The sequence below is a fragment of the Rissa tridactyla genome, chromosome 6 (assembly GCF_028500815.1).
Source record: "Rissa tridactyla isolate bRisTri1 chromosome 6, bRisTri1.patW.cur.20221130, whole genome shotgun sequence".
Lineage (NCBI taxonomy): Eukaryota > Metazoa > Chordata > Aves > Charadriiformes > Laridae > Rissa > Rissa tridactyla.
This window is the reverse complement of record NC_071471.1, coordinates 19056599-19070085: the sequence shown is the minus strand read 5'-3', so window position 1 is coordinate 19070085 and position 13487 is coordinate 19056599. Positions and strand designations below refer to the sequence as shown.

Genomic DNA, 13487 nt, shown 5'->3' with positions numbered 1-13487 from the left:
GCTTAAAATGGACTGATATTTTAAGAAAGGGATAGGAACAGATTGTAACAGTAGCAAGTCATCATAAATGCAGACTTCAGTTTGTTTTCCTGCAACAATTCTGATAACTGGTATTTGAAAACAAACAACCTCGGTTTGATCCTACTGTTTTGATAGTGTGTATAGCAATACAGATACATGATTGGAATAGGATCAGATCAGCAGTAGTTCCTCACTACATATACAATAAATATTGACAGACATTAGTTAAAATTAACTGAACTTAAAAAATGAAAAGAACACAAATCTTTGACTTCTTTTTTCATTACAAGATTTACAGCAGTGTTTGCTTAAATAGTAGCAGTACTTGGTTAATTTTATTAGGCTTTACCCTTGAAAGATGCATTCAGAAAGAATTAGAGCTATAGATGGCACTTTGCAGAGGTGCAAATCAAAGTAGCGAAAGCATAAATCTTAAGACATCTCAAGACATACCACATCCCTAAAGAAAACACTTCTATCACATAAAACTCAGTTTTCTGAATACTGTTATCAGTGCATGCTGTTTAGGCCCTAACTTTTTTCTGAATTTAAGGAATGCTTTTTCTAAGTGGAAGAAGTGTAGGCGTCTTTCTGTTCCACAAGTTTTGTTCTCTTACTCTAAAACCCAGCAGAATAAGGGGCGGGCATCCCCTGCTTGCAGTGGCATGTGGGTTATGCCCTGTATTTGACTTTGGAATCCTAGTCGTCTGTTTCATACCATCTCTGAAGAGAAGCATTGCTTCCCAGCCACGTTACATGGCAAAAGTCAGCTTGGATGAGAGAATTTCAGAATAAGGTGTCCTGTGAGTAGAGCTACAATATTTTATTATTCGCATTGTTACTCTCAAGATAAAACCACCGTTTTATCCTTCCTTTCTGGAGGAAATACTTATTTTTGTAGCTGTCAAGATACTGCCTTTCCTTCTTTTTGTACAAATCCAGTGAACTCTAGAGAAGTGAAGTTGTATTTAGAGGTCTTGATCGAAATGTTTATTTTAGATGTAATGTGGGGAGATCGCTCAGCCTTTATTTGAGGACTGATCATGTGCATGTTCAGTTACTCAGCTGTTGGAGGAGTTCCTGAAGTCGCAGTGTATTTGAGTGGCTGTCTGACTACAAAGGTAAATCTGCATCTTCAGGCCCCGTACTTCACTCAATGAGGTGGATATGATTTATGTTTGTCTAGGTACTCATATGGCATCTGTCACTACAATTTTTGTGCATCATCTCATCTAATTCAGTGAATGCATCTTTCAAGCACTCTGAAGTGGTGAAGGTGGTGTCATCCATCCTATGGAGAGCTATCCTAAAAGATTGTCCATTACTGCTCTGATGTATTAGTTGTTTATGTTGACTTTCAGTGCACTGATTGCTGAGTTGTTTACCCCTTTGATTTTCCTTCTGTTGAATTTCCTTCACAGAAGGTGACTGAACATGCGGTAAAAAAAGTCTTGCCTATTTTCCTTTTTCATGCTTGGCAATCTCTACATACGTGTCATGGGAGGTAAGCATAGAATGGTATCCTTTTTATATTTAATGTGAACAAAGATGTTAGATATCCCTCCCTCCACCCCGGTAAAATTAACATTTTTGTTTAAACGGAACAATGAAAAATCCTTGTATTTGTTTTCCTAACATTAGTAGGCTGAGAGTTCTGGGAGGGTAACTGTTGATTTCTTGTGGGTTCAAGGGAAACCATTACTATTACTTCAATACAGAATTTCATCATGCGATTTTAATGTATGTGTAGTCACACATAGAAGGCTGATACCAAAAAAAAAAAAAAAATCCAGTTAACTAAGCATATTCATAAAAGCAAGTGTCCCGGTGGTTGTTTCAGTGAAGAAATGAAAACTTACATTAATGTAAGCTCTTGTTGCTTCTTAGATGGTCAGAACATGAGATTGTGTTGTTACTATTTTCCAATGTTATTCACTTGTGATAGCAAGTTTTACATCATTTTATGTTTTGAAATAGCTGCCACTTTCCTCACAAAGGGGGACTGACTCCTTGGCATTCAAAGTGATTTTTTATTTTATTTATGTATTTGATGTTGTGTGTGTACTATGCAGTAAAATTTAAACTGTTCATCAGACTCATTTTGTTAAATCTTAGATGCGTATGTAACATTACGCCCTTAGAACAGGCTTAGTGAAGCAGAGAAATGCTTATTCCTGAACAAACCTTCCAAAACCCAAACCAAAAATTTCCAATCCTGTGTCCTGCGGTGTTCACATTAATGCACTACTATGTAGAAGTTAGTCTCTTGTCCACTGCTGAGAAGGAAATGGGGGCAGTCTCCAGGAAAAAAACATAAAGGCTGGGGAATTTTCTTGAGCTCACACTTACAGACTTTGGATACATAGGACAGAACCTTAGATAGGTGATGAGTTAAAAACTGTCATCTTCATTAAGGTCTGTGGGGTTTGCAGGGAGGTTTTTTTGGGTTTGGATTTTTGGGTTTAGGGTTTTTTTTTTATGTTTGGGCTTTGGGGTGGCTTTGGTTGGGTGTGGGGTTTTGTGTGTTTGCGGTTTTTTGATTTGGTGGGTTTGGTTTGGGTTTTTTTTGGTGTTTGGGTTTGGTTGTGGTTTTGGGAAGGGGTGTTGGTTTTTTGCATGTGGATGAGACCTAAATGGTCTTTAAACTAATGTCCATATCTGCAGGAAGGGAAGTTTTGCGTATTTGAGCTGGTATCACATTTAATTGATGTCATAGGAGCTACCAGCAAGTCTGACTTGTGTTTTTTTTTTTCTATTATAGAGTATAAGTTGGGTCAACTGAATGCTGAATGACAGGGAGTTTCATTGTAACCTAGAGATGAGATTGGCATTTGTCTGTAATATTTCTGTGTAAGCCTACATCAGTGAAACTTTTAAAGCTTTGGAGTTTTAAGAGGAAGGTACCAAACTACATTAAAATAAGTGTGTTGGCTCATCTACTGTTTTCAGTCATACAAAACCATAAAATCTTATGCATAGTAAATTTAGCATGAAACATGCATCTTTTGATACTGTCGTTACTTACGACTAATGTACATTGGTACTGCCTACTGCCTTTTTATAGTGATGTGCTGTAAACCTAAACTCTTATCTAGAAGATACTACTTGGGATAGTTACTTTGGTATAAAGAATCAGGCTGGATAAATGCATGTGCACGTGTAAGCACTGTTCAGCAGGGAGTAAAGTTTCTGGAAACTTTGTTTATGCTAAGCCAGTACTATTTATGCAGTTCTAGGCCAGACTAGAGACTGAAATCTTTACAACTCCAAGGATATGGCAGGGTTGCAGTCATTCTTGGCTAGCATGATCTCACGCAATTATAATTTTTACATTTAATATACACATTTAAAATATAAGGGAACAACTTATATCTGTAGAAACTGAAAAGAAAGGAACTGAAATGTGAAAAATAAAATTATTGTGTAAGAAAAACCTTTTAATAAGGTGTCCTGGTTTCATCTGCGAAAGAGTTAATTTTCTTTCTAGTGATTGCTGTGAAAGGAATGTCAATAATATATATTTTTTTAGTTGTTGCTAAGCAATGTTTATTCTTTTCAAGGACTCTTTTCAGCTTCCCACAGAAGCTGAGAAGGAGCATAGACAGAACAACGGAATGGCCAGTGGAATATTCCGTACTGTAGACATCATGCTCAGTATATACATGGGGTTAGCCAGGGGGGAGGATCCACAATCCCTGCTCTGGACGGTGCCAATTCACCGGGCACTGAGAGTGACTTGTGTTATTACTATAATTGCTATTTTCCTTTTCTGTTATTGTTTCTATTAAATTGTCTTTATCTCAACCCACGAGTTTTTTTCCTTTCCCTTTCCCCTCCTTTTCTCCCTCTTCTCCCTGCCCTTCTAGGGGAAGGGGGAGAACTGCTTGAGCAGCTGCATGGTCCTGGCTGCCGGATGGGGCTAAAACACAACATAAGGGTAACATATTAATGAATTCAAACTGTCGTTTCTTTCTTTTTAAATGAGAATTTGTTATAGCATTATAATAGTATCAAAGTACCAGAGAATAATTTTTTGTTCATAAGTCAAGTGAAATTATTTCCAATTTCAGATCAAGAGATGGACTTAAATATATACATATCTTTGCATGTTTCTGGAAAATTTTATCTTGCTCTATTGACCATTTTGCCTATAATGAGAATGTTTTAAAATAGAGGATAATTCGGACTGACATTTTAGCAGGAGACAGGCCTGTAAATCTCATTGAATCTTAATGCTATTTTTTAAAGTCCAACTTGCTTAAGTTCTTTTGAAAATTTTAGCCTATTACATCAAAATAAATGTGACATTACTAAATTTTCAGTTTAGAATATTAAATTGTCATGTGCCAGTATGAGAAATCATGAGCCCATGGGTATCATTTTTACTACAAAGCAGTAGAGGGAACTTGCTGCATTTACGTTTCTTTGTTGAAACAATTGAATTAGAAAAAAGGAAGAGGATTTTTTCCCCCTTCAGTATCATATTTGTCATAGTTGTTTAAAATGCATGTATTACATTAGAAATCATTTTGTTTCATTTCTGTTTCTTTGAAACGCCCTTTCTCTCTCCGTTTCTTGAGGGATGGAGCTCATATCAGTCCTTTATTTTCCTGTTGATTTATTAAAATGAGAGCTACATGTTCGTTTCCTTTTTTGAGGCCAGAACTGCAAATTCTAACAAAAAGAGCTTGTTGTGTTAATGATTACATCATGTTACAGGAGTAGAAAAATATGGGCATATTTTCAAATTGAATTAACATGATTGGCCAGACAGAAAGGGTCCTTAGTGGCTGCAAAGCTGATGTTTGGACCGTAGTGCTGTAAGTCATTTTAGACTCCATTAACCCCATCTTTGTTCTTGAATCTTCTGATTTGTCTGAATGCATTAATCACAGCTGCAGTAATATGCTATAATTCTTCCTTTAAAACAATGAAAAGGCACAATGATTTTGATAAAAAACAAGCATCAGACGCTTAAGAAAAAACCAGTGGTCAGTTAAGTCATCCATTGCCCTGGCTATATAAAAGCTGCACTTATTGGAATATAAAACTTAATTATAGCAATTTTGATAGTTTGCACCATAAATTACAAATATCTCTACTTGCCTGAAAATTGTATATTCATCTAGCTTTCCTTTTTGAATCATCTAATAGGGTAAACATATTGATAGTAATTGTGAGCAGTTCACAGAGGAACAAGAAGGCTGCTTTCTAATTTTTTAATTGCTGTTTCTGTATTAAAAACAATACCTAGATCAGGTTGTTCATAGCCTCTTATAACTTTGAAGTTAACCATGCTTTGAAGAGGTTGGACTAAATGAGCTACCCAGGTCCCATCCACCCTAAATTTTCAAAATTCTGTGAAGATTACTTATCTTTCTTTTTTTCTTTTCTTTTTTTCAAAAGGAAGGTATCGGGTGATTGAAGGCATAATGTCTCCTGTTAATGACGACTATGGAAAGAAAGGCTTGGTTTCAGCAAAGCACCGGATAGCAATGGCTAAACTAGCACTGGAGACATCTGACTGGATTCGAGTTGATCCATGGGAGAGTGAGCAGGAGACATGGACAGAGACAGTAAAAGTATTAAGGTAATTACATTTTTTTTTTCCTTTCTTTATGAAGTTACTGATTGCCAAAATTCTGTCAGGCTACCAGACCAATGTACAGAACTCGCTCCTGTAAAACACCCAAGCAAAGCAGAACATGTCTGTTTATGGCATCATCTGTTATGAGATAAAGTATTAGATCTGTGAGCAATGAAAATTCATATCAGTTTCTTTCAGAAAGACTGCATAGTCAGTATTCTCCATCTGGAGTCTTTCCTTTCCTAGTGCAAAGCACATAGGCTTTCCCCAGACCTTTGCAATACTCCACAGTACTGCATTTATGCCATGTAAGTAGTTAGATGCATGTGGAAAGCCTTTGCCAAAAAAGGGTCTTGCAAAATTGTAGTCACTGAAAGAGTTCTGCAGCAAAGTTCTTGACTCATGTTATTCTCTTGTTTTTAAGTCTCTAAGCAGGTAATATAGAGATCTTAATCATAAATAAGAGGGTTTACAAACAAACCTATTCTTCAAGAGCATCCCTATTCCAGATTAGCTGTGTTGGCATTGTTATGCCTGCAGGTTTATCTATTTGCATGTCCTTGAAAAATTTTCGTATTAATGGCAAATGGCAAGTTAAACACAAGCCCGTAACTGCTGATGTTTTCTTCAGAATCACTGATTTTGTTGTGGTTTTGTGCTGGAAGGAAAAATAAAACAATTTGTCCAAAACCTGTTACCTTGATGTAAGGACCTTGAAATGTGCCTTTTTCCCATATGGTTGGTCGTGGTAATAAATGCATTATGGGTCGAGGTATGAAAACATGAACTTCTTGTGCTAGCCACTTTTTGGAAATATAGATCTTACAGAAGTCAACAGATATTGTTAGAGTGAAAGACTTGACGGATGTCTTTCAAGAAAGAAAATGTGCTGTTAGAACTATCAATGATTCTTCATTTCTATCACCGTTTTCTACGTTGCTTTCGGACTGGAAGCAGTTGTTTGTATAGTTTAAGGCTCCAAAACATGCATTCCAACAACTGTCCAGAAAGCTCTAATGGCTCTATGTGAAAGCAATTAAAAACCAGACCTGCTACTTTACAAAAGCATACATAAGAATACCCCATATACTTACAAAACAACTAGTCGAGCCTTTTAGTTCTGCTTCTATTCGCTTCACTGAGTGAACACAGACATCCAGTTGCTTCTTTTGCCCCTTCCCTCCAGCCAGCAGAATCAGGTCAAGGTAGGAGGAAGACTAGGCAACACTACCCTGTCTCTGCAGAAAGCTTCTGTGTTCTTTTCCCTAATCACAATTGTGAGAAGTCAGCAAAAGGTCTGTCCTGCAGTATTGGTTGGGTATGGGATTTTTCTCCTAAACTTCAGTTTTGTAAAACTATTTTCCTCCAGAGAAGCAGCCATAAATCTTATGGATCAGGTGATGTTACTTACAAAGGCTTTGATCTTACACAGCTCCAACTGAAGTCAGTACTACTTGCAAGAATGGGTTTGTAAATTGTAAATCCACTTCAGAGTCCTTTAGGATATGAAGTACAGTAAATAAAACCTGTATGTGTAATTTTCTGCTCAGGTGAAGTAGTATCAATGTGATATGAACAGCCAGACTTCCTGTCTGCCTAGAAAGCGAACCTCTAGCTTTATAAATAAATTCACAAAATGTTAAAATGGATGACTGTTACAGAGAGAAATCAGCTTAAATATTTTTTTTTCCAAATGATGACCTATATTAATGAGCTGAACCAGTGCCATAATCTAATGTTCAACCCTGGCCCTTGAATGGGGAAGCAGCATCCTGGTGAAGTAGCACATGTCGATATTTTGGCTTTATATTGTATTTTAACTATCACAGTGAATATTAAAAAAGAGGTAGCTTCAGGGCTAGATGCTTACCACGTATAAACAGGCAATGGTTTATTGTGGAGTTGTGCTTCTTCACAAGTGTTGAAGGTTAATCTATAGATTCTTGGTCAAAGAGCCAAGAACCAGCTGCTGCCTTCATAGAATCATAGAATGGTTCGGGTTGGAAGGGACCTTAAAGATCATCTAGTTCCAACCCCCCTGCCAGGGGCAGGGACACCTGCCACTAGATCAGGTTGCTGAGAGCCCCGTCCAGCCTGGCCTTAAAAACTTCCAGGGATGGGGCTTCCACCACCTCTCTGGAAGACCTGTTCAGGTAGGAAACTTTAGGACCAATAGAAAGAGATTTTGCTATTGCAAGGCAAAGCCAAAAAACATTTTTGTACCTAAGTGTCTCTTCTTATCAATATTTTGAATTGTACACTTGACTACAGTAGAACACTGTGTCCTGAGACGCATGAATGGCCTTTTTCTACAGTGCTTGTTTTACCTGAGTGTGACAAAAACGTCATATTTCATCAAAATCTGAGGATTTTGCAGAAGCTCCCAAATAGTTATGACATAAAAGAATCTTAAGTGGCAAAGCTTATATCCCCCTTGTGGTGGTGCTATTAGTTGCCTGTTACATTGAGTATGGAAATTTTGGAGACTATCCCAAGGCCCTTTTTAGAGAGGAGAAGGGAACATGATAGAGCTATTTCCCACTTAGCTGCTGCTCCTGAATATTCTTCCTAGACAAGAAAACAGTATTGTCAGTAACCAAAGAACTATATTCATTCCTCTTGTAATGTAGATTTGATTGTGGTGCAGATATACTATGAATTGATTTAGAGTTGGCAATGATCTATCTTACCCAACTTTCGTTGAATTGTGCTTGTGATTTAATTATATGGTTATTCAAAGCTTCATACACAGTTCAGAAAATGCTTGATAAAGTGACAGACTGGTTTGTTCTTTTTGGTGTGTCTTTAAAATAACTTAACCCTCCCTGCCGCAGTACTTGAAACACCTACTGAACAGACCTTTTGGAAGTGAAGATTTTACAGTACTTGTAACATTAGTCCTCCAGTCAACTTTTTGCCAAGAGTTCTTATTTTTGAACCATGGCCCAAGAATGTCAGCCCAGGATACAAAGTTAGTGTACTTGACTATACTCAGCCTGTTTACAGCAATGTAGAATTACAATTAGAAATGTAGGAAGGCACTGGCCAAGCTACTGCTACCTACCCTCTTCTACCATATGTCCCTCACCTCTTGTTTATCCATTTTATTTAGCTGAGCATCTGAAATTACTGGAGATAGTTATGCAGCCTGTCTAGGTGTAGGTTCTTGACACTTGCGCAAATTATTCCTGTGGCTGGAAGTATTTGCTTGATCTGAAGAGTTACATTTAAATCACTTAACTATATATTCTTTCCTTAAGCAAGACATTCAAAGGGTTGTCTATGGCTTTGTACATGTACTGAATTTGGACTGTACCTTGTAACTCGTAATTTTTGCTTTGATACAGCATATAAGACCTGATGGTCACTTTGGCCATATATGTACTAGACGGAGATGGAACACTGACTTGAGCCTGTGTCTACGTGTCCTGTTTAACCTGAAATGATTTTGGCTCGTGTCAATATGAGCAATGCCGAAGCATGGCCCAGGATGGTGCAAGTCAGGGGCTATTCTAAACAGGCAAGGCCATGCTCATTTGGAAGTGAGGGAGTTTAGGTGTTTGAATGTAAGATTGGCACTTGCCCTCATGATCAAAGAAGGGGCTGCTAGTATGAAGTAATAGTACCAGTATTGCAGTGGGGCACTAGTGATCAGGAGCAGCAAAAGAATAACATAATACAAACCTGGAAAAACTGACAAAAGGATCCTTGCCTACCTTCATGGATCTGAACTCAGTAAAAGCAGAAGCATAGCAGATATCAAAAAGCTTATGGGAATTGTATATTTTGAGTTTCTCAGGATTGTGTTTCTTTTCATTAAAATGAAAGAGAAAACTACAAGGTGAAAACTCAGGGAACATGTTTTAGTGGAGAAGAGGATGAGAGAGAATAAGAAAGTCTACTCCTGAAAACTGAGTACTTATTATAGAAACATCATTGTTAGGGGTTGTTTTTAATAAAGAGATTAAATCTAGTGATTGAAGCGTGACTTAATTCTGTTTCAAGCAAAAACCTCCACAATGGTTTAAATATAATATTGCTACCAAAATTGCCATAACTGTAGAATTTAAAAAAGGAATTGAAAACCAGAATGCCATTACGGAAATTGCTTTTGAATCCTGCAAAATGTTAACTACATTGATACTAGTCTCACGGTAGAATGAATATGCTATATTCTTAACAAATTGTATTCAAATCTGAAGTGCATAAAAGCAGACTGTGTTCTAGAATCTGAAAGTGCCAGGTAATCGCTTTGTGCGTCTCTGAGAGGATTACCTCACACAGAAGCCTTTATTTTAAATGCAGGCACCATTACAATGAATCACTCAGATTGCTCCAGTCCAGGAAGGAATTAATGAAAAACAAATGGCCCATAGAAAGATCTACAGAGGATTCCCTTTCTTACCACAACTCAGGTTGGTTCATAATTGTAAACACAACTCTTTGTTTATCATTAAAAACAATACAGCTTTACCAGACCAGACTAATTGATGAAGAAGTTGAACATAGTAACTGGTAAGTTTTGAGGGTCAGAGCTGCCTGCCAAAAAACAAGCTGTGCCAAATGCCAGCATGACTGCTGGTGCAGATATTTTGTAGTAACTCCCACGTAGACAGGAGACTTTTTTTGGAGTTATATTCTTTCTTGATTTTATAAGCATCTCTTTAGCTGTGTCAGAGATGTATGTTGTGGCCCTGCTGGTTTTGCAAAGCATAGAATATAGAATAAAAACTATCAAAAAGTATAGGGATTACTTAGAATTGTATTTCTAGTGTTAGACAATGGACAAAGTATATGGATACCACACCACAATGCTTATGCATTGGTGTTTACTGCGTTTCTGGACAGAAAAGTTTCTGTTGACATTAGAAGTACAGCAGGTTTTAGAAACAGTGTCAGTTTTGGGTTTCCTATTTTATCATATTCCCCAGCCCTACGACTTGCTAGTGTGACGCTAGGTTTTTGATATATTTTTCCTGTAGTATTGCAGCACTTCTTGAACATGAATAGATACGTTTAAGTTTTCCATGGTTATACAAAAGTTTCCAAAAGATGAGTTGTAGATGGTAGAGGAAAAAAAATCTCAAGGCATTTAGACTGCCATGGAATCTTATGTTTGTGGGGTTAATGATTGTTGGCAAGTGACAAGTCAGATTATTCCACATTGCAACACTAGGGAAAATTAGTGTGAAAGTAGTAAAGACTATTTTAATTTTCCATTACAAATAATTCTTCTGGCTATTATTTTCTGTAGTTACTTCAAGCTCTATAGCATTTTATGTAAAAATGGCCAAGAAAACAAATGTTAAAACTAGTCTTTCTTTCCCAGTAAAGATTCTCAGTTTAGAATTCATCAGCCGTCATCACAGGATTCCTCTACAGTCAAAAACAAGAGGCATAGCAAAAACTGGGTGAGAAGGAGGATGGACAAGAAATAGGCTTCTCTCTCTAGTACATACTGTCTGGATATATATTTAATTTGTTTGGGTATTCTATCTGGCAGCTATCTGCAAAGAGCAGTCTGTTACTTTGAACAGAGTAAGGCTAGCATCCTGTTGTTGCTTAATATTTCTGCCTTCAGTGCCTTGCCTGACTGGGCAGTGATACAGATTTGGTTGTATTGAACATGTGGCCCACCAAGAAAGAACGGAATGGTTTCTTCCCACTTCCTTTGGTCACAAGCATAATATCCCATGGGGTATGGGGAATGATCAAGAGCTACTGAGAACTCCAGAGCAGAATAGAATTCCTCCCCTTTCTCATAAATAAATGTTGGATAGCACTAACTTCTAATGGCAGGCAACTGTTACCCAATTCCTCTTCCTTTCCTCTCAGTGCAAAAAAAAAATAAATTCCTCCCAACCATGAAATCTGTTGAATTGGGGATTTTTCTGAAGTTTGTAGAAAGGCTTAGTCACCTAATGGAAGCTTTCACAAAGATCAGCTCGACGGCTGAATTTGGCAGTGGCAAAATTCCATAACATACTATTTTTCTACTAAATGTATGCCTACTAAACTGTAGGACTTCTTTCATGGTGCTGAACCTCATGATTTTCTTCCACATTAAATAATCAGGTCACTTTTATACATATTGCAAATAAAAAGGTTCACTGAGGACAGGTATAGACAAATGATTGCAGTTTTAATAAATTTAGAATAGCTTATTGGTGTTAGTCATTCAGGACGAAGATGAAAACAAGACTACGGAGTTCTTTCTCTCTGTTTTTCACTGTCCAGGGACTCCTTGATTCACCAACTGTAGCTTCACATGCAATATTTCTTCTCCTACTTACAAGAGATGGTTGATTGTCTTAATTTAATTTTTAATCGAATCCCCTGCACTTCAAGTCTCTTAATTGCCTTATATGAACAACTTTGTTGCCACCTCTTGAATGCTTTTCCCTGGCATATTCCAACAGCAGTCTCCCTTAATTATTCCTTAAATCCAGCTACTTCCTTTGTGTTAATAGTTATTTCTCCTTTAGCTTACCCTTTCCTCTTTCCCTGAATAACACTTCAAAGAATTGCACTTCATTTCTGTCCACCATCATTGATTGAGCTGCGCCAATCATAAACAAGCAAAATTTCCCTGATCCAGACATACCATGGCCTGAAGTAAAGGCCATTGTACTAATCAAAAAATGGAGCATTGCAGTAGCCATTTGGGTTTTATACCATTATCTATAGTGGAAGCTGCAGATGATCAGTTAGCAAAGTGCCCTTGAAAGGCCAAAGACACATTTTTCTCATTGGTACAGATGATATGGGGATATGCAGAGATGTAAAATTGGCAGCCTTTTTGTAAAGCCTACAATCTGTTAATTTAGCTTCTATTAACCTAGAACTGCAATGCGTGTACATTCAGAGAAAACCCGTCAACACTATAAAAGCTCTGGTGTAATATTACCACTAATAGAGCATGGGACAGAGTACTCTTTTATTGTGGAGGTTGCTGTTAAGTAAAAAGCAAGCTGTGACGTGAAACCCAGGTAAGGCTCAGGAAAGCAGGGGGCTGGAAACAGCCTAAACACAGAACTGAGGATAGGGAACTGGAAAGGAAGAGTAGAATCTGTGAATGTAAAGACAAGAAAAGATGGCCTTGTCCCATACAGTCCTCCTTCTGTAGTAATGCTGCATTCAGCACACAGGAGGGTGCAGTGCAGTACCCCTGCCACCTTCGTTGTAGGGGTCAGAAGGTATGTAATGAGGGGTGTAAGAAGAGAAGGAATGCTTGGTGTAGTTAACCGATGGGATGTACTAAACCTCTGCAAAACTGAGCGTATCTTAAGGCACTTAAGGTATGCTTTTCATGCATCATCACTGGTATGTATCTTATTTTTCGAATCGCTGATTTAAGGTGTTTGTATAAGACTTACAGATGTGATAAACACCTATAACTACAAATAAATGTAAAATGGGGACAATACGTCCACCCTTTCCCTTCATTTCACATGAATGTGGGGCTGTGAAAATACCTAGTCAATGTTTGTGAAATACTAAGACGGTGTAATGATGAGTGCTGTAGAACAGGCTCTGACGAAAGAGAGAGTTCTGTACTGGGGCTTAGGCAGTGGGCAGCAAATAAGAAATTGAGAGAAAACAAAATTATACTAGTAAAGTGTCATTCTTGGTCATTAGTCAAGGTACAGCAAATTTGGCTTTAGATCTCTTTGTACTAGAATGAAAATGCCATGGCCCCATGACACAAAATATTATCTGTATAATATTCAGCTGGTTAAAACTTCTCTAAAAATAAAATAAAACTTCATGGGTCAACTAACTAGCCTATTGTACCAGTAAGGGTAGTCAGATTAGATCCAGTCCATCATGTTTTAGATGATATAGGTGCACAAACCCAAGCGAAACTCTAGGTTGTTCT

The 13487-nt window shown here is 37.5% G+C and overlaps 1 protein-coding gene across 8 annotated transcripts in view; it reads left to right on the top strand.

Annotated features, from left to right (window-relative positions):
* NMNAT3 (nicotinamide nucleotide adenylyltransferase 3) overlaps positions 1 to 13487 on the top strand; it is a 92357-nt gene that overhangs the window by 76263 nt on the left and 2607 nt on the right. For 7 of the 8 annotated variants that reach the window (XM_054206872.1, XM_054206869.1, XM_054206870.1 and 4 more), the window contains 2 exons: positions 5428 to 5611; positions 9914 to 10023. In XM_054206872.1, coding sequence (XP_054062847.1) covers positions 5428 to 5611; positions 9914 to 10023 — 294 coding nt within the window. Of the gene's footprint in view, positions 1 to 1442; positions 1526 to 5427; positions 5612 to 9913; positions 10024 to 13487 lie in introns of all 8 variants that reach the window. The other variant, XM_054206875.1, reaches the window with a different exon arrangement.